This window comes from Musca domestica, unplaced genomic scaffold (genome assembly GCF_030504385.1).
Source record: "Musca domestica strain aabys unplaced genomic scaffold, Musca_domestica.polishedcontigs.V.1.1 35, whole genome shotgun sequence".
NCBI lineage: Eukaryota > Metazoa > Arthropoda > Insecta > Diptera > Muscidae > Musca > Musca domestica.
In genome coordinates, this window is record NW_026712315.1 from 4,945,116 (window position 1) to 4,966,130 (window position 21,015).

General features: G+C 32.7%; 1 protein-coding gene across 11 annotated transcripts in view; it reads right to left on the bottom strand.

The window, feature by feature from the left end:
* Positions 1 to 21,015, bottom strand: part of LOC101897338 (protein shisa-5) — a 46,255-nt gene that overhangs the window by 5,862 nt on the left and 19,378 nt on the right. The window contains exon 1 of one of the 11 annotated variants that reach the window (XM_059125828.1): positions 20,165 to 20,434. The exons of 4 other annotated variants lie outside the window; for them this stretch is intronic. In XM_059125828.1, the coding sequence (XP_058981811.1) occupies positions 20,165 to 20,369 (205 nt within the window). In that variant the 5' untranslated portion in view covers positions 20,370 to 20,434. Of the gene's footprint in view, positions 1 to 163; positions 371 to 1,846; positions 2,113 to 2,624; positions 2,782 to 6,777; positions 6,919 to 9,151; positions 9,306 to 20,164; positions 20,435 to 21,015 lie in introns of those variants that run through there. 6 more of the 11 variants (XM_059125829.1, XM_020035634.2, XM_011292875.3 and 3 more) reach the window with 6 other exon arrangements.

A 21,015-nucleotide genomic window follows, 5' to 3' on the forward strand; every position in this document is an offset into this window, starting at 1 on the left:
TATCTAAGGCATTTTCTGCATTAAAGAGGTCTTTTGGAAAATTGACGTTTGAGAGAGAAAGACTTTCCAAGGTCTTCAAGTTAGATCAACTTTTAATGATTAATTTTTTAATCAATTTTTAACATCATTTAAAAATCCCATAACCAAATTCAATTTCGCTTACCCTTGCGATCGCTGATCCTACGTTTCCTCGTTACAAAGACACCAATCGATGTTATTGCAAATATGAAAAATGTTATGCCCAGAGCTAAAATAATGGCAGAATCCTCCTCCATAGTTGACTTATAACACAGGTAATACTAAAATAATAACATATTCACAATTTTGAAATGGAATAAAAACGCTTGTTGGCAAAAAAACTGTCGCGCTAATCAAGCAAATGTGAATAAAAATAAACCACAAATTGCTCTGTGCCAATTTGTTCTCTATTTTTTGATAAGAAACCAAGAAAAAAAAAACAGAAAAACAGCAAATAAAATAGTGATAAGAATCGAGAAATACGTTTTATCTGTAGGGTTTAGCTGGGGAATAGGGCTGGCGATTTCAATTGAAGTGAATAATAGATGTTTTGAATTCTCGCATTGGAAAAAATTGAAATTCAGACACCATTGGAAATTCATGCTATTAAACCTTTTATTCCATAATTTCCAATGATATGCTTTCATCAAAATTTCAATTGAAAGATTTAAGATCGAAATTCTGTTCCCATAGAAAGTATTTTTCTCGAGAGATTATTCCTACCATCATGAATAATTGTGAAGAAATACTGTGTGAAGTTGGCAATACGATACACAATCCGTATTTAGTGTATCCTATTTATTGTGCAAATTTTAAGTGATGTTTTTTATAAAAATTAAGCTATTTAACCAATTAATTTTCAACATTCGAATTTGAATATATTCAAAATTAAATAAACCCGACTTATTTATCCTTATTTCGTAATCTACGAACAAACACATTACACAGTAGCCATGTTAGAAGTGATCTGTTCCTGCAAGAATGTAAAAGGATTTTCCTCTATGATATTGAAAAAAATCATAAAGGTTCTGGAACAGAGCAAAAATTACAAAAAGGCAAATTTTTGTAATTGATTATCGAATTTTGATAGACTTTTGATTTTTGCTCACGTTTTGGGCTGAAAATTCAGTTCTTGTGCTAAAGACATAACTCGAAAAGTCGACTTTGAAAGAAATATTCTTATTTTTTGCAATATCAATTCAATAAAGGAAAAATGTATACTATTAAACTGTGTATAACAGAAATCCATATTTGGCAACTCTAATATGAGAACAAATAAATATTTGCAACCATTTTGCGATAACACATACGCAAAATGTCAGTCCGCAAAAAAATACAAATAAATGTGAACCTAATGCAGGTTCCCATTGGTAAATATTTGTATCTAGATTTGTGGCACGGGATCTTAGCTGTATATTTTTAGAAGTGTTTGATAAGTTATTTGATTTGATTAACTTTAAATTTCGACGAATGAGATTTCGTGATTCCATTTTCTATAAAGGGGCTCATACGTTTGTTTTTCCATTTAAATTTCTTAACTAAAATAACTCCCAGATATTTTTTATTGGCAAAACTGCTTTTCTTTTTTCTTATTACCATTTTTGCAGAGGTATTTTACTTTTCTGTTCAGGAAATTTTTTAGTTACTTTTAATGTCCAATAAAAATCACAGCATTCATATTTTACCGCCTAAATTTGTCGTCAGTTGTTGTCACTTTTTTTGTGTAAACAATAAACACTCTTGGCAACACTTTTTTCCAAGAGATCTGGTTTTAGACATTTTTCTCTCACATATCATTGTTTTTAAGATTATTTTGCACTTCTCCTACCTTGTCTTGCAATTTCGCTTTGATTGTGGACATTACGACGCTTGACACAACACCATACAATGACAAAGAGCCAAAAGAGAATAAACAAGCCGACAATAATACTGCCGAAAACAATTGAAACTATGGCTCCCGGATGCATTTTAAATTTGTACGAAATAATTCCGGATATAGGTATTTGATGAAACCACCGCTAACTAATTTTTTCGTTTTTGACACACACTGGAAACAAGAGACACATTTCGAATCGATCTCTCAATGTTTACTACAACTCCCCTTCAATAATGGCAATCGAAGTTAGCTAGCTGGGCACGACAATCTGTGTTCTATGTAGTGATAAGATAAACAAGCCAGAGATGGGTGTAGGGTTTGTGTGTGACTGACTCATGCCAGGGTGGTGATTCCCCGCCTGGAAATTATATATGGTAAGACAATTTCATAATAAATGGATTGGAAAAAAGTTCACTGCCAAGTTTTAAGATAATCACAAGACATTTATTTTCCCTTCAAAATGAGTTCTGCCAAAGAAGAATAAAGGCATTACGTGAAAGAGTGAGTCACGGTCTAAGGTTATTTTTTTTTTCTTCAAACTTATTTTGACACATTTTTGTTGTAGTGTTTTATAAGTGCCCCCATAGAGTGCAGAGAGTCAAGAATTGTCGGACACTTTTTCATGACAGGTGAATTGTTGGCAAAAAAACCACGATTTCCTCTAAAATTATGTTGTAATCTTCTTTGAAAATTTTTTTATTAAATTTCTTTAACAATATGTAATATTTACCACTTGTGGCCTGAGAGTAACATGGCGGCTGATCTCTGTTATTATTTTTTATACACGAAATTAGCAATGCACACCAGCATATTAAAATTGTTAAAGCCACAATGCCAAATATAATAAAAAATACAATTGCAAAAATTGGCATTATTGAAAAAAAAAAAAAAAAAAATATAAAACTTAGAATTGGGAACAGTGTTTAAATTCTCTTAACTGAATAGCAAATAAAAATGATATGAACTACGGAAGAATAAATGAATTTGTTCTATAGACCGCGACTGGTATTTTTCCAATTTTAAAATAAACTGTCATTCATTGTTTCTTGCTGCCGCTACAAAAATGTAAACAAACGCGATAATATGATTGAATATTTTGTGAATCACAAATGATGTTGCCGCTGTTAGTGTTGCCAAAGGTAAAGTAAATGCCATGTAATAAAAATAACAAAAAAAAAAATAGATATCAAAATTACAGTAATCTAAAATTTAAGATATCATACATTAATATAAACAATAAAATTATTGTTATTTTTTTTTAATTTATTAAAATTAAATTATTAAAATTCGACATTTTCTTGTTTCAGATAAAAGCTGTTATAGACGCACTTGATTCAATGTTTGATATTAGAATCCATGCATTTTACAGCTACACAAGTGGAGAAAAAGAGGAGGTGTACATAAATATTCATACATGTAATTAGAAGCTGGCGAGCTTAATTACTACACTGTGCGACAAAATTTATTTTTTCAATAATTACGGGGAAAATCCAGCATTGTATAAAAGCAGAACTAACAAGTAAAAAAGCAGTAATAACCTACACCATTTGGAAGGCATTTTGGAAATTTTCAAAAAAAAAAAAAAAAATAATAATAATAATAAAATTCGTTAAAATCTTAAAAATACCGAATATAGAAAGTCGCCGTTATGTTAGCGTTGACCAGCATAGGCATAGGCCATTGCAATATTCAAAGACGGAAATTGAAAAAAATCCGGTGAATACTGTCTCTAAAAATCATCAAAATACGGAATATAGGAAGGTACCGTTATATGGAGTCTAAATGAAGACCTGGTTCTGCAAAGAAATTTTTTTTTTATTACAGGCTGTAGTACCCATTAGGAACTCCAAATTAAAAATTAGAAACAATTCCGATGAATAATGTCGCTAAAATCATCAAAATATGGAATAAATGGAGGTACCGTTATATGGGGGCTATACGATATCGTGGACTTATATAGACAGTACTCTTCCAGGGGGTAAAGTGCACAGAAGACACTGCCTATGAGGATTTTCAGACAATTCCGTAGTTAAATTTGGCTACAATCATCAAAATACAGAATATCGGGAGTTACCGTTAGAGACTTTAAATACGAAATTTGAAACATCGGTATTTTTAAGATTTTAACGATTTTTTTTTCTTTTGAAAATCTGCAAATGCGTTCCAAATGGTGGAGGATATCACTGCGGATTTTCCCCGTAATTATTGAAAAAAAAAAAATAAATTTTGTCGCACAGTGTAGTAATTAAGGTCGTCAGCTTCTCATTAAATGTGAATAAAACTTTTGTGTCTCGTACCATCGCTCGTTACCGTGATTACTTAGTCCCAATATATCCAAACCTGGTCTTCGAATTTTAGTTTCTGAATAGGTATTTCGACGTCTTAGACCTCGTGCAATAATGACTACTATCCAACCGAGAAAAACTAGACAAACAATAATTATTACAACGATAGCTTCGGTATATTTCTTTAGAAAATAATTTGCACTATTTACAAAGAGAGAGGGAGAGAGAGAGTGAGAGAGAGCGACGTAATGCATAGACAAATGAAAATATAGACAACGAAATGCTCTCACCGTTTATCTTCGAAAAAATTCGGATCAACAGATGTCGTCAATATAGTTTCAGGGGTTTGAGTGAGAATATTGAAGTCACTCAATTGTAAAATATTAAAAATATTATAAACTGTAGCATATTTGTCATCTAAAAATTGTTCCATAATGAAAGATAAGAGAGAACTACGTGATGACATCGAAAAATATGGGAATAATCCTTTGAACATCTTGAAAAACGATAAAATGTGTTTTCGAAGTCGAGTGGCTTGAACGCGTAAATCAGTATGTTGACTATGCAGAACATGATGAGAGCCACCTGGATAAAAAGACAAAACTAACTTTTCGTTGTCTATATCTTCATTTGTCTATGCGTAATGTCCCAGCAGTCCGCTGGCCATTACAATTTAATACCCATCCAAATGTATGCTATATTGTCAATAGGAAAAAATGAAATGACAGTGGTTAATAGCATACAACTAGCATCCGAATCGGATGAGTCGTATTGCTATTACATTGTGAAACAAAATCCATGTTAGAATTAAAGAACAAAACAAAATACAATAAAAACTGTCCATCGCACTTGCATCTGAATCGGATGCCTTTGTATTGTTTTGTAATTTTTTTGATTATTGTTGCAGCTGCTGTTGTACCGTTATTCATTTCTGATGCTTCTTTCTATTTTGAAGCAAAATTTTATTCTGTGAAGTGTTTTTGAAAGTGCAAGTTGTGAATTTTGAACAAAAGTTAATAAAATAAATTAATAAAATAAGAATATAGTAAGTGTTGTGTATTAAATTAGTTAAATAAAATGTCAGGATTCAGTAGGAGTAATTTAAGACGACTAAAGAAAGTGGAAGCAGACAATTTAAAAAGAAATGCACAGTTGAGGACGGACTGTTTGGAAAACAATGATATTCTACAAAATAAGCAGATTCCATGCATTCCAAAATTGTAGAATTATATTTTGGAAAATATGTAAGAATATTAAAATCTCTCCGTTATAATCCATTAATAATTTAAATTCTTTCAGGTTAGTATCATAAAAATTATAATTTCGCCAGATTAAAAACTTCTGCAAGATTAATGACATTTCTATAATATTATCTTACAGCTATGATGGTACCCAAATTAAAAAGGCGTTTAAGGAATATAAATTTTAATCATGGCCATTTTCGGTAAGTTGAATTTTTTCTTACATACTTATTGAAAAGTGATATTATATTACCTTAAAATGTAGTCCATTAGTCTATTCTATAGTATAACTGTTTAATATTAAAAATTGTTCTATATTTTCTATCCTTATTTCAGAAGCTGTCATATGTGAAGGATTCCATAAACAGGATTAGAAATTGTTTCAAATTCCCTAAGGCCAGACACTTCCGAACAATTTCCTACAATAAAAAACTGGAAAAATATATTGTTTTTTTCTTTTAGTTTAAGCTTTATTTCTTCCCACGTCTTTTGAATAAGTTTTATGAATTTCGTTTTTATGCATTATTTCTAATTATAATAAGAATATTTTATTGTTGAAAACACTGATAATAATACGAATATTTTAATAAAATACAGCTGAAATTTAAGTTCCACAATCTAAAATGTTGATGGAATCGGACCCATCCAACCTTCGCTTACAATGTTGATAGATTTCGGACCCATCCAACATTCGCTTACGTTGTCGGTCGATTTCGGACCCATCCAACATTCGCTTACATTGTCGGTAGATTTCGGACTCGTCTGACGGCCTAGGCCATCTCTGTGTAAATGTAAGTAGAAATTGTATACAGGCTTTGGATGGGTCGCACCTACATTGTCATTGGTCTCAGATGGAAGATGTATGTGCTAAAAAATCCGCTGGGGTCTTCATATAATTTCAAGAAACCAATTCATTTGCAAAAATAATAATAATAATAATTCCAATTAATATAATTTATGGACATAATGATTATCGATACAAGAAATTGAGGGTGATAAGATTAGCGGACAACAAACGCTCTGTAGCCCAGAGACTGTCCAATATATAATCGTATCTTTTCACTTTTACCGTTTTTAGGGGATTTTTCTACGGATTTTCTTTTTAAGAATAATTAAGAATAATTTCTTTTCAAGAATAGGAATTAAGAATAATTCATAACTTTTCAATTTCCAGTCCATTTTAGTACTATTTCGTACTCTTTTCTTACTAATTTTCGAATTTCCGAATTACACGCCTATGCACCAATACCGACCATCGAGTAAAATTTCTATATTCAGCTGTCTCGTATAGAAGATCTATCATCAGTAAACCAAGTGAACTATATTTTCAAAAAGTACTTAAACCCAATATCCACACCTGGTCTTCGAATGGTAGTTTGTGAATGGGTATTTCGATGTCTTGTACAAAGTCTGATCATGATCACAATCCCACAGAGAATAATTAGACAACCAATAATCATTACAACGATAGCTCCGGCAGGCATACTTCCTTAAAAAATAATTTAAACTATTTACAAAATCAAGAGAGAGATAGAAAATGACGCGATGTCTTAAAATTATTTTGAAAAACTAATTCAGGTGTGCAAAAAAGAAATATAAAAACAATCAATGTGATTAAGAGGCATATCGTTATCAATACAACCGATTGAAGGTGATAAGATTAGCGATCAACAAACGTTCGGCAGCCAAGAGACTATCGAATATAGTGGTATTTCTATTGTCATTTACTGACCTTAGTCTCTGCATACTAGGGAACTTTTTCAACGCAAATGATTCATAACCTCTTGTGAATATTCAGAGATTTTTATAAATTTAAATTAACAACAAGTTTTGCCGACAAATGTATACCCCCAGCCTTGAGTTATGATTATTATTCAAACTGCCAACCCTTTAGGGGGGTGAGGTGGTGTGTTTCCGAAGCAGTTGACCAATATTGATCAATTCGTATCGGACCTAAGACTGGTAAAAATATTACAACGTGTCAGATTTGGACTATAACGACTACTTCCTGTACTTTATATGAAATATATGCAAATTTTTGGAAATTTTGAAAAATTTGTGAGGTGTCATATGTAGCGGACCGAAGTATTCCGTTTTCATGTTTCATATAATACCGATAAAAATATTGGTATGTGCAAATTTGCAGGAAATCGAACATTTATATCCAATTTTATGCGAAATCCAAAATTCCGATAAATTACTTATTCATATCGGATTTCTGGTTAAGAGAAATATTTAGATATAGCAAGTTATGTAGAATCCCCTGCTTGAAAACTGTAACCCCTTGTGGGTAAGGTACCAGGTATTATCTTTACAATAGGTCGTGTGTTAGGAGAAATATTTGCATGTGTGGGATTTGAAGAGAGTTGGATGCTTATTTCGAGTTCTTTGAGCGTTTTGTTTTTCAAATCTTGAACCCTTGAACCTAATGGGGAGTTACCAGAAGAGATGGTGTGATCTCTACCATCTTTATAACAGATCTTGTGTTGATGGAAATATGGAGATATATCAAGTCTGAATGGAATGGGACGTTATTTTTGCGTTTTATAAGCTTCGTGGATACTTAAAATTTTGACCCTTTGTGGGGGAGGTACTTGAAGGAGTGGACCGATATATCCCATCTTCACACCAGATATTGGGCTAATAAAAATATTGTGATGTGTGTAATTTGAAGAGAACCTGATGCTTATTTCGGATTTTATGATCGTTTTGGTAATTCAAAATTTTGACCCTTTGTGGGGGAGGTACCACAAGGAATGGTCCGATCTCTACCATCTTTGTAATATATCATATGTTGAGATGGGCCAAGCCTGAACGAAATCGGGAATTAATTTCGTGTTCTATGAGCTTCATGAATATTCAAAATTTTGACCCTATATTGGAGAGGTACCAGAAGGAGTGGATCGATATATTCCATCTTTACACCAGACCATGGATTAATAAAAATATTGTGATGTGGGTAATTTGAAAACAATCGGACTCTTACATCTCATTTTATAAGGGTTATAATTATTCCAAACTTTGGCACTTTGTGAAGTAGGCCGATATTGTCCATTTTCGCACCTGACCTAGCGCTAATGCAAATATTAGGATTTGCAAAGTTGGAGCAAAAACGGATTATCCTTTCTCTTTCTGTGCAGTAAATTATTTTCCTTGAAAATGTTGACATTTTGTGGGGGGAGGTAGCAGAAGGAGTTAACCGATATTGACCATCTCCGAACTCGATCTAAGTTTGAAAATAATATCACGATGTACACAAATTTGGATCAAATCGGATACTCCCTTCGAGAGTTATCGTGCGCATAGCCAGACAGAGGGACGGAAATCGCTAGATCGACTCCAAATGTCTTGAATCGGATTTGGTCCAAAGAGACCTAGGGTCTAAAACCGTTATTTCGATGGGGCAAGTTTTGGCCGTATCAAATGATAGCCATGTAGCCATATGGCTGAGGGTATAATATATTATAATTTTTTATCGATTTTTCATGAAATAAGATTAAACAAACTTGGTAATTCCCCTACGCTCACAAAGGTTTGAGTTAGTATTTGGCAGAACATCGAAGCTTACACGGGGACGGATCTGAAAAAATCCACCAAAAGCTCTTAACATTAAAGCATCGGCGTGAAAATTAATTGAGTTGCGGGTAGGTAAAGGAGCAATATTTTCTTTGACTGTGTGACATGTTGCGCTACAGGATAAAGAATATGTCCCTAAAAATTTCAAAACTTACGCGATCGCGTAAATTGTGTTTGGGTATGGATATTTTTACGTTTAACACAACCATAAATTAAACAAAAACACACACAGATAAATGTCCCACCACCCACAATGGAGGCAATGGCGATAAATGCAATCAAACCACTGTTCATTATTTATTTGTTAATGTCGGTCGACTATTATTGAAAACACAAATTTGCCTCTCTTTTAAACCGCCTCCAACTCTCTTGGTGTTTCCAAAGGCGAAAAAATACAAACTAAATTATGGATAGTCACCACATCAATGTATGGGAATAATTATTTTTATTCAATGAGTCAAAAATAGCAACAAAGTCGGGAAGCAAGTTTGGCAAAAAAAAAAATAGTAGCAACTGATAAGATTATTTTCCTAATAGCCCGGTAATGTTCAATCAATTGACAATAAATTTAGAGATATTGTAATGCGAGAAATATGTCTAATAGAATCTGATTAGGACAACTTTTGGATTTGTTTTTGTCTATCAAAAAGGAATTGATTTGCAATTGTTAGCTTTTTTAGTGGATAATTTGTTTCCCATTTCTCATTGGAAATAAATTTGTAATTTTTAGTTCTTCAGCATTAAATTAAATTAAGAAAACAAATTAAAAAGTACAAGTCGGGTTTCCCGACAGATAGGGTACACGTCTGGACCAAAATTGGATACTCAAAATCTTAACCCTTTGTGGGGGAGGTACTTGAAGGAGTGGACTGATAAACCCCATCTGCACAGCAGATTTTGGGTTAATAAAAATTGTAATGTGTAGAGTTTGAAGACAATCGGTTGCTTATTTCGGATTTTTACCCTTTGTGGGGGAGGTACCAGAGGGACCGATATATGCCATATTCACAGCAAATTTTGGGTTAATAAAAATTGTAATGTGTAGAGTTTGAAGACAATCGGTTGCTCATTTCGTATTTTATGATCGTTTTGGTTATTCAAAACTTCGAGCCTTTGTGGGGGAGGTACCCGAAGGAATGGTCCGACCTCTACTATCTTTATAACAGATCTTCTTTTGATGAAAATACTGAGATGTCCCAAGTCTGAATGGAATCGAATGTTAATTTCGTGTTTTATGAGCTTCACTGATATCCAAAATTTTGTCCCTTTATGGGGGAGGTACCAGAAGAAGTGGACCGACATATTCCATATTTACACCAGACCTTGGGTTAAAAAAAAATATTGTGCTGTATGTAGTTTGAAGACAATCGGGCTCTTTTATCATATTTTACAAGAGTTATAATTATTCAACATATTGACATTTTATGGGGGAGGTCCTTAATGGAGTGGATACATGCTGTCCATTTTCACACCTGGCCTAGCACTGATGCAAGTATTAGTATATGCAAAGTTGGAGCAAAATCAGAACATCATTTCTCTTTCTGTGAAGTAAAATATAGATTTTTTTTTTGAAAATTTTGACCTTTTGTTTGGGAGTAACAGAAGGAGTGGATCGATATTGCCCATCTCCGAACTCGATCTGAGTAAATCTGAGGGATTTATTTAAAAGTCCTAAGAACAAAATACATTGTTTTAGTAATATAATGGATAACCACATTTCCATGTTATAATGCCATAGACAAATGACATTATATATAACGAAAAGTTAATTTTTCTTTTTATCCAGGTGGCAGTCGACCCACTCGACTTCCAAACACACATTTTATCGTTTTTCAAGAATTTTACTTGATTATTCAACAATTTTTCGATGTCATCACGTACTTTTCACATTTCTTTTATTGTGAAACAATTTTCAACTGACAAATATCCTATAGTTTTTGTTGTTTTTAACATTTTAGAATTGAGTTACGTCGATATTCTCACTCATAGCCCTGAAACGATATAAACGGTGAGAGCATTTCGTTGTCTATATTTTCATTTGTGTCTGATAATGCTTGCACACGTTCAGAATATCCATAAAGTAACAAAACACTGGCCACTATTGGTTGAAATATCCCAGGATGGCAACACCAATTCCATTTAACTAACCAACAGTGTTAAGAGCAAAGGCTACTGTTTATGTTGTGGTTGTGTTTGTATGCAGTGTTAAGTTGAATGGATTTCAAAGCATACTTTTAGGCTGATTGAATCAAATGAATGAATTATTTTATAACCATGCAGAAAATGGTAAGTTTGAAAATGTGAAAACTTCAGTGATTCTCAAAGATAACGGTGGGCAGTGTTCCCGGATATGGATGCTTAGTTCGAGGAGTTTCGTAGGGAATGTAAAACTCAATACACATTTTTTAAATGGAGGATACCCCCTAATTAGAGGAAGAAAATCAATTAAATATATAATTTTTGTGACACCAAGGAACTTGAAATTTTAGAGACCTCCATAGACTGCAACCAATGGTCGGGAAAATGTTGTTTTGGATGCTTACTTCAAGGAGTAAGCCAAAAAAGAATATATATATATATATATATATATATATATATATATATATATATATATATATATATATATATATATATATATATATATATATATATATATATATATATATATATATATATATATATATATATATATATATATATATATATATATATATATATATATATATATATATATATATATATATATATATATATATATATATATATATATATATATATATATATATATATATATATATATATATATATATATATATATATATATATATATATATATATATAAAATAGTAGCGAAATAACTGACTGACCGATCGAGAATCAACGCCCAGACGAAACGCCTAATGCCAGAATATTCACTTTTTGCACAAGGGCCTGCGTTTTTAATATTCGTTCTAAAATGTGTGAAAATGTACGAAAATGTACGAAAATGTACTAAAAATTAAATACTTGGAAAATCGGAAAGAGCTAAAATTCTGAAATTTGGAATGAGAGTCAGGTGAATGGAGTGCGTGATAGATGTACCAACTTTATTTTACGAAAAGTTCTAAAATGGTATTAAAAATCTAGAATGAGGCCATTTGGTATTGTGTGAAAGGATAGAGCTTTTGGAAATTAATACGAAAGTGTGCGAACTTTTCAAAATGGTACGATAACATATCCATTTACGTTAGATAACGTAGATAACCTTTTCACGTACTTTGGATAATGTAGATAACGTATCCACGTAATTTGAATAACGTACATAACCTTTTCACGTACCTGGATAATGTAGATAACGTAGATATCCTATACACATACTTTGGATAACATAGATAAATAATCCACATTCTTTGGATAACGTAAATAACCTTTTCACGTATCTGGATAATGTAGATAACGTATACACGTAATTTAGATAACGTAGATAACCTATATACATATTTTGGATAACATAGATAACATATCCATATACTCTAGATAACGTAGATAACCTTTTCACGTACTTTGGATAATGTAGATAACGTATCCACGTAATTTGAATAACGTACATAACCTTTTCACGTACCTGGATAATGTAGATAACGTATCCACGTTATGTAGATAACGTAGATATCCTATATACATACTTTGGATAACATAGATAAATAATCCACATTCTTTGGATAACGTAGATAACTTTTTCACATATCTGGATAATGTAGATAACGTATCCACGTAATTTACATAACGTAGATAACTTTTTCACGTATCTGGATAATGTAGATAACGTATCCACGTAATGTAGATAACGTAGATATCCTATATACATACTTTGGATAACATAGATAAATAATCAACATTCTTTGGATAACGTAGATAACTTTTTCACATATCTGGATAATGTAGATAACGTATACACGTAATTTAGATAACGTAGATAACCTATATACATATTTTGGATTACATAGATAACATATCCATATACTCTAGATAACGTAGATAACCTTTTCACGTACTTTGGATAATGTAGATAACGTATCCACGGAATTTAGATAACGTAGATAACCTATCCCCATATTTTGGATAATATAGATAACCTATTCGGATATGTTGGATAACGTAGATAATTTTTCCAACTACTTTAGATGATGTTGACAAAGTGTCCACGTAATTTGAATAACATACATATCTTTTTCGCGTACCTGGATAATGTAGATAACACATCCACGTAATTTAGACAACGTAGATAACCTATACACATACATAGATAACTTATCCACATTCTTTGGATAACGTAGATAACCTTTTCGCGTACCTGGATAATGTAGATAACGTATCAGCGTAATTTAATTAACGTAGATAGCCTATACACATACTTTGGATAACATAGATAACTTATCCACATGCCTTGGATAACGAGGAGAACATTTTCACGCACTTTGGGTACAGTAGATAAGGTATCCACGTAATTTAGACAAGGTAGATAACCTATCCCCATATTTTGGATAATATTGATAATTTATTCGGATATGTTGGATAACGTAGATAATCTCTCCACCTACTTTAGATAATGCAGATAACGTATCCACATAATTTAGATAACGTAGAAAACCTATCCCCGTATTTTGGATAATATAGATAACTTATTCGGATATGTTGGATAACGTAGATAATCTTTCCACCTACTTTAGATAGTGTAGATAACGTATCCACATAACCGAATAACGTACATAACTTTTTCACGTACCTGGAGAATATAGATAACGTGCCCACGTAATTTAGATAACGTAGATAACCTATACACATACTTTGGATAACATAGATAACTTATCCATATTCTTTAGATAACGTAGATAGATATCCTTTTTTATGTACTTTGGATAATGTAAATAACGTATCCACATACTTTGCATAACGTAGGTGACCTATCCACGTACTTTGGATACTTTAGATGGCGTATCCACTTAATTAAGATAAAGTAGATAACCTATTCATATACTTTAGATAACATAGATGACTTATCCAATCCTTAACATTTCCACGTATTTTGGATAATGTAGGTAACGTATCCACTTACTTTGGACAACGTAGATAAACTTTCCACATAATTTAGATAACATAGATAACTTATCCACATACTTTGGATAACATAGATAACTTATCCACATACTTTGGATAACATAGATAACTTATCCACATACTTTGGATAACATAGATAACTTATCCACATATTTTGGATAATGTAGATAACGTAACCACGTACTTTGGATAATGTAGGTGATCTATCCACGTATCTATCGATAACGTATATAACACATTACACATCCAAAACCAATCTACATCTCTCCAAGCTAGACACCAACAGTGATTCGAAATTAGTACTATACATTTCGTACAACTATAGTATACATTTCCAAAACCACCTCCACATCTCAAGCCCAGATAACAACAGTGACCCTAATAAAAAATTTCAGGATTTCAGCTCTGTAATTTCCCCCATTACCAAATGTAGTACCATTTAGTACAATTATAGTACACATATCCAAAACCAGCTCATTCTCCCACGCACAGACACCAACATTAGCATTCATATGAAGTTACAGGATTTCAGCTCTATCTCTTCACTCAATACCAACTTTAGTACCATTTAGTACTTTTCGCATTTGAAAGCCCCATCCCCAATTCACGAACACAAGCACCATAAGCAATCTAAATATCAAATGTCAAAATTATATTTCTATCCCTTCAACCAATACCAAAATTAGTACTATTTAGTACTTTTCACATAGATATAGGAGGCTTTTCGAAACCAACTCCAGGCCACTCGTGGACAGCGACCCTAATACCAAATTTCAGATTTCAAGCATTATCTGTTCACCTAATACCAAATTGTACCAAATATAGTACTATTTAGTTCTCTTCGTGCACTTGTGGTACCCATTTCCAAAACCACCTCTTTATCATAAACAAACCACCAACAAAGCAAAATAGTATCTCTATGCCTTCAACCAATACCATATATAGTACCATTTAGTACTTTTCGTACAATTATTGTACACATTTCCGAAACTACCTCCATATGTCCGGGCAACACATGAACAGCGACCCTAATACAAAATTTCAGATTTGGAGCACTATCTGTTCACCCAATATAAAATTGTACCGAATATTGTACTATTTAGTACTTTTTGTGCACTTTTAGTGTTCATTTCCAAAACTACCTCTTTATCATAAACCAATCAGAAACAGGGACCCCAACAACAAAAATCTCAAAATTCCAGCTTCTTCCGTTCAAATGTTCCAAATTTTAGTACAGTTCGCACACAATTTACACATTTCCGAAACCACCTCTCTATCACAAACCTACCCTCAACAGTGATCCCAACAATAAAAAAAAAAGAAATCGAAATTCCAGCTTCATTCGTTCACCCTAAGTCAAACTGTTTCAAATTTCGTACCATTTTGAAAAGTTCGCACACTTTCGTATTAATTTCCAAAAGCTCTATCCTTTCACACAATACCAAATGGCCTCATTCTAGATTTTTAATACCATTTTAGAACTTTTCGTAAAATAAAGTTGGTACATCTATCACGCACTCCATTCACCTGACTCTCATTCCAAATTTCAGAATTTTAGCTCTTTCCGATTTTCCAAGTATTTAATTTTTAGTACATTTTCGTACATTTTCGTACATTTTCACACATTTTAGAACGAATATTAAAAACGCAGGCCCTTGTGCAAAAAGTGAATATTCTGGCATTAGGCGTTTCGTCTGGGCGTTGATTCTCGATCGGTCAGTCAGTTATTTCGCTACTATTTTATATATATATATATATATATATATATATATATATATATATATATATATATATATATATATATATATATATATATATATATATATATATATATATATATATATATATAAAATAGTAGCGAAATAACTGACTGACCGATCGAGAATCAACGCCCAGACGAAACGCCTAATGCCAGAATATTCACTTTTTGCACAAGGGCCTGCGTTTTTAATATTCGTTCTAAAATGTGTGAAAATGTACGAAAATGTACGAAAATGTACTAAAAATTAAATACTTGGAAAATCGGAAAGAGCTAAAATTCTGAAATTTGGAATGAGAGTCAGGTGAATGGAGTGCGTGATAGATGTACCAACTTTATTTTACGAAAAGTTCTAAAATGGTATTAAAAATCTAGAATGAGGCCATTTGGTATTGTGTGAAAGGATAGAGCTTTTGGAAATTAATACGAAAGTGTGCGAACTTTTCAAAATGGTACGAAATTTGAAACAGTTTGACTTAGGGTGAACGAATGAAGCTGGAATTTCGATTTCTTTTTTTTTATTGTTGGGATCACTGTTGAGGGTAGGTTTGTGATAGAGAGGTGGTTTCGGAAATGTGTAAATTGTGTGCGAACTGTACTAAAATTTGGAACATTTGAACGGAAGAAGCTGGAATTTTGAGATTTTTGTTGTTGGGGTCCCTGTTTCTGATTGGTTTATGATAAAGAGGTAGTTTTGGAAATGAACACTAAAAGTGCACAAAAAGTACTAAATAGTACAATATTCGGTACAATTTTATATTGGGTGAACAGATAGTGCTCCAAATCTGAAATTTTGTATTAGGGTCGCTGTTCATGTGTTGCCCGGACATATGGAGGTAGTTTCGGAAATGTGTACAATAATTGTACGAAAAGTACTAAATGGTACTATATATGGTATTGGTTGAAGGCATAGAGATACTATTTTGCTTTGTTGGTGGTTTGTTTATGATAAAGAGGTGGTTTTGGAAATGGGTACCACAAGTGCACGAAGAGAACTAAATAGTACTATATTTGGTACAATTTGGTATTAGGTGAACAGATAATGCTTGAAATCTGAAATTTGGTATTAGGGTCGCTGTCCACGAGTGGCCTGGAGTTGGTTTCGAAAAGCCTCCTATATCTATGTGAAAAGTACTAAATAGTACTAATTTTGGTATTGGTTGAAGGGATAGAAATATAATTTTGACATTTGATATTTAGATTGCTTATGGTGCTTGTGTTCGTGAATTGGGGATGGGGCTTTCAAATGCGAAAAGTACTAAATGGTACTAAAGTTGGTATTGAGTGAAGAGATAGAGCTGAAATCCTGTAACTTCATATGAATGCTAATGTTGGTGTCTGTGCGTGGGAGAATGAGCTGGTTTTGGATATGTGTACTATAATTGTACTAAATGGTACTACATTTGGTAATGGGGGAAATTACAGAGCTGAAATCCTGAAATTTTTTATTAGGGTCACTGTTGTTATCTGGGCTTGAGATGTGGAGGTGGTTTTGGAAATGTATACTATAGTTGTACGAAATGTATAGTACTAATTTCGAATCACTGTTGGTGTCTAGCTTGGAGAGATGTAGATTGGTTTTGGATGTGTAATGTGTTATATACGTTATCGATAGATACGTGGATAGATCACCTACATTATCCAAAGTACGTGGTTACGTTATCTACATTATCCAAAATATGTGGATAAGTTATCTATGTTATCCAAAGTATGTGGATAAGTTATCTATGTTATCCAAAGTATGTGGATAAGTTATCTATGTTATCCAAAGTATGTGGATAAGTTATCTATGTTATCTAAATTATGTGGAAAGTTTATCTACGTTGTCCAAAGTAAGTGGATACGTTACCTACATTATCCAAAATACGTGGAAATGTTAAGGATTGGATAAGTCATCTATGTTATCTAAAGTATATGAATAGGTTATCTACTTTATCTTAATTAAGTGGATACGCCATCTAAAGTATCCAAAGTACGTGGATAGGTCACCTACGTTATGCAAAGTATGTGGATACGTTATTTACATTATCCAAAGTACATAAAAAAGGATATCTATCTACGTTATCTAAAGAATATGGATAAGTTATCTATGTTATCCAAAGTATGTGTATAGGTTATCTACGTTATCTAAATTACGTGGGCACGTTATCTATATTCTCCAGGTACGTGAAAAAGTTATGTACGTTATTCGGTTATGTGGATACGTTATCTACACTATCTAAAGTAGGTGGAAAGATTATCTACGTTATCCAACATATCCGAATAAGTTATCTATATTATCCAAAATACGGGGATAGGTTTTCTACGTTATCTAAATTATGTGGATACGTTATCTGCATTATCTAAAGTAGGTGGAGAGATTATCTACGTTATCCAACATATCCGAATAAATTATCAATATTATCCAAAATATGGGGATAGGTTATCTACCTTGTCTAAATTACGTGGATACCTTATCTACTGTACCCAAAGTGCGTGAAAATGTTCTCCTCGTTATCCAAGGCATGTGGATAAGTTATCTATGTTATCCAAAGTATGTGTATAGGCTATCTACGTTAATTAAATTACGCTGATACGTTATCTACATTATCCAGGTACGCGAAAAGGTTATCTACGTTATCCAAAGAATGTGGATAAGTTATCTATGTATGTGTATAGGTTATCTACGTTGTCTAAATTACGTGGATGTGTTATCTACATTATCCAGGTACGCGAAAAAGATATGTATGTTATTCAAATTACGTGGACACTTTGTCAACATCATCTAAAGTAGTTGGAAAAATTATCTACGTTATCCAACATATCCGAATAGGTTATCTATATTATCCAAAATATGGGGATAGGTTATCTACGTTATCTAAATTCCGTGGATACGTTATCTACATTATCCAAAGTACGTGAAAAGGTTATCTACGTTATCTAGAGTATATGGATATGTTATCTATGTAATCCAAAATATGTATATAGGTTATCTACGTTATCTAAATTACGTGTATACGTTATCTACATTATCCAGATATGTGAAAAAGTTATCTACGTTATCCAAAGAATGTTGATTATTTATCTATGTTATCCAAAGTATGTATATAGGATATCTACGTTATCTACATTACGTGGATACGTTATCTACATTATCCAGATACGTGAAAAAGTTATCTACGTTATGTAAATTACGTGGATACGTTATCTACATTATCCAGATATGTGAAAAAGTTATCTACGTTATCCAAAGAATGTGGATTATTTATCTATGTTATCCAAAGTATGTATATAGGATATCTACGTTATCTACATAACGTGGATACGTTATCTACATTATCCAGGTACGTGAAAAGGTTATGTACGTTATTCAAATTACGTGGATACGTTATCTACATTATCCAAAGTACGTGAAAAGGTTATCTACGTTATCTAGAGTATATGGATATGTTATCTATGTTATCCAAAATATGTATATAGGTTATCTACGTTATCTAAATTACGTGTATACGTTATCTACATTATCCAGATACGTGAAAAGGTTATTTACGTTATCCAAAGAATGTGGATTATTTATCTATGTTATCCAAAGTATGTGTATAGGATATCTACGTTATCTACATTATCCAGGTACGTGAAAAGGTTATGTACGTTATTCAAATTACGTGGATACGTTATCTACATTATCCAAAGTACGTGAAAAGGTTATCTACGTTATCTAACGTAAATGGATATGTTATCTATCTTATCCAAAGTATGTGTATAGGTTATCTACGTTGTCTAAACTGCGTGGATACGTTTTCAACATTATCCAGATACGTGAAAAAGTTATCTACGTTATCCAAATTACGTGGATACGTCATCTACATTATCTAAGTACGTGTAAAGATTTTCTATTTCATCTAACGTATGTAGATTAGTTATCTATAGTATCCCAAAGCACGTGAATCGAAAGAAACATTATCTACGTATTTTGAATACGAGAAAAAGTAACTAGATTTTAATATGTGGGGAAAAATCCACTTTGTCTATGGTACTCAAATAGGTTATGTACGTTTTATCTCAGTTGGTCAAATATACCACGAAGGAACAAATTAGAATGCCTGCTATTACAACTGAGTAGATCGGGTTGAGTACTTGGCTATGGTGATCATTGAGTACTTGGCTATGGTGATCTCTATCCCGTTTGTGTGTGGAACCTGGTACCGGTTTCAGATTGAAAATATTCCTACAATTCGTACAACTTGTTCCAAACATGCACCGCACACCACTTTTTGGAAAACTCCCTTGAAATTTTGAATTTTTCTTTTTCAAACAAAAATTATAAACGCACTGATTTTACTTTCGGGGAATATGGCGTGGGGATTCCTTTTACGCTTTTTGGCATAGGCGCAGCACATCACTGTCGTAAATACGAATAAGACCACGGCGAATATGACACACATAATTATTGTCGAGGTGTGATGATGATCATTGAGGGTAAATTGATCCGATTGATCGTTGCTATTTGATATGGGTACCCGATTGAAGGTGAACATTTTGTTTTTAATATTTTAATTTAAAGTTTATGAGAATTCTTAAGACCGTTGGACCGATTCACAAGGAATACAAACTATAACTGATGCTTGGCTGAATAGAAACGGTAAACAAGTCAACACCAACAACCCACAGCTAACATGACTGGGCGAGTTTTTGACAATCGATAACATGGAGAACTAGAGGAGGGGGAGGTCTATACAACATTTTGCCAATTCATTTAGGCGCCTGTCAAAACCTCCACTCACCGAGTATTGATCAGATGAATGGAGATAAGATAACCCAACCAGAAGAGAATGTCAAACAAAGATAATCGCCAGGAAACACTAAACTAAACTGTAGCAGTGGCATCTTCCGCTAACTATACATTTCGTAGAGAATGTAAAGTAGGACATACCTTCTTTTCGACTTATTATTCTTTGAGAAATTTTAGATCACCGTTGTGGCTGTGCGATCATGACTCCACCTTGTGTTAGACTTCCCTGAACCCAGATGGAATGTTTTTTTCTTTTTTTTTTTTTTGTTTTGGCTATATATGACCACTACAGTGATTAGCCGATAACAGGCGTTTTGCGTCAATACCCATTGTAAATCTAGCCATTAATAAGCCGCGTAAAATTCGATTCAGAAGTTTTGTGTTTTTTTTTT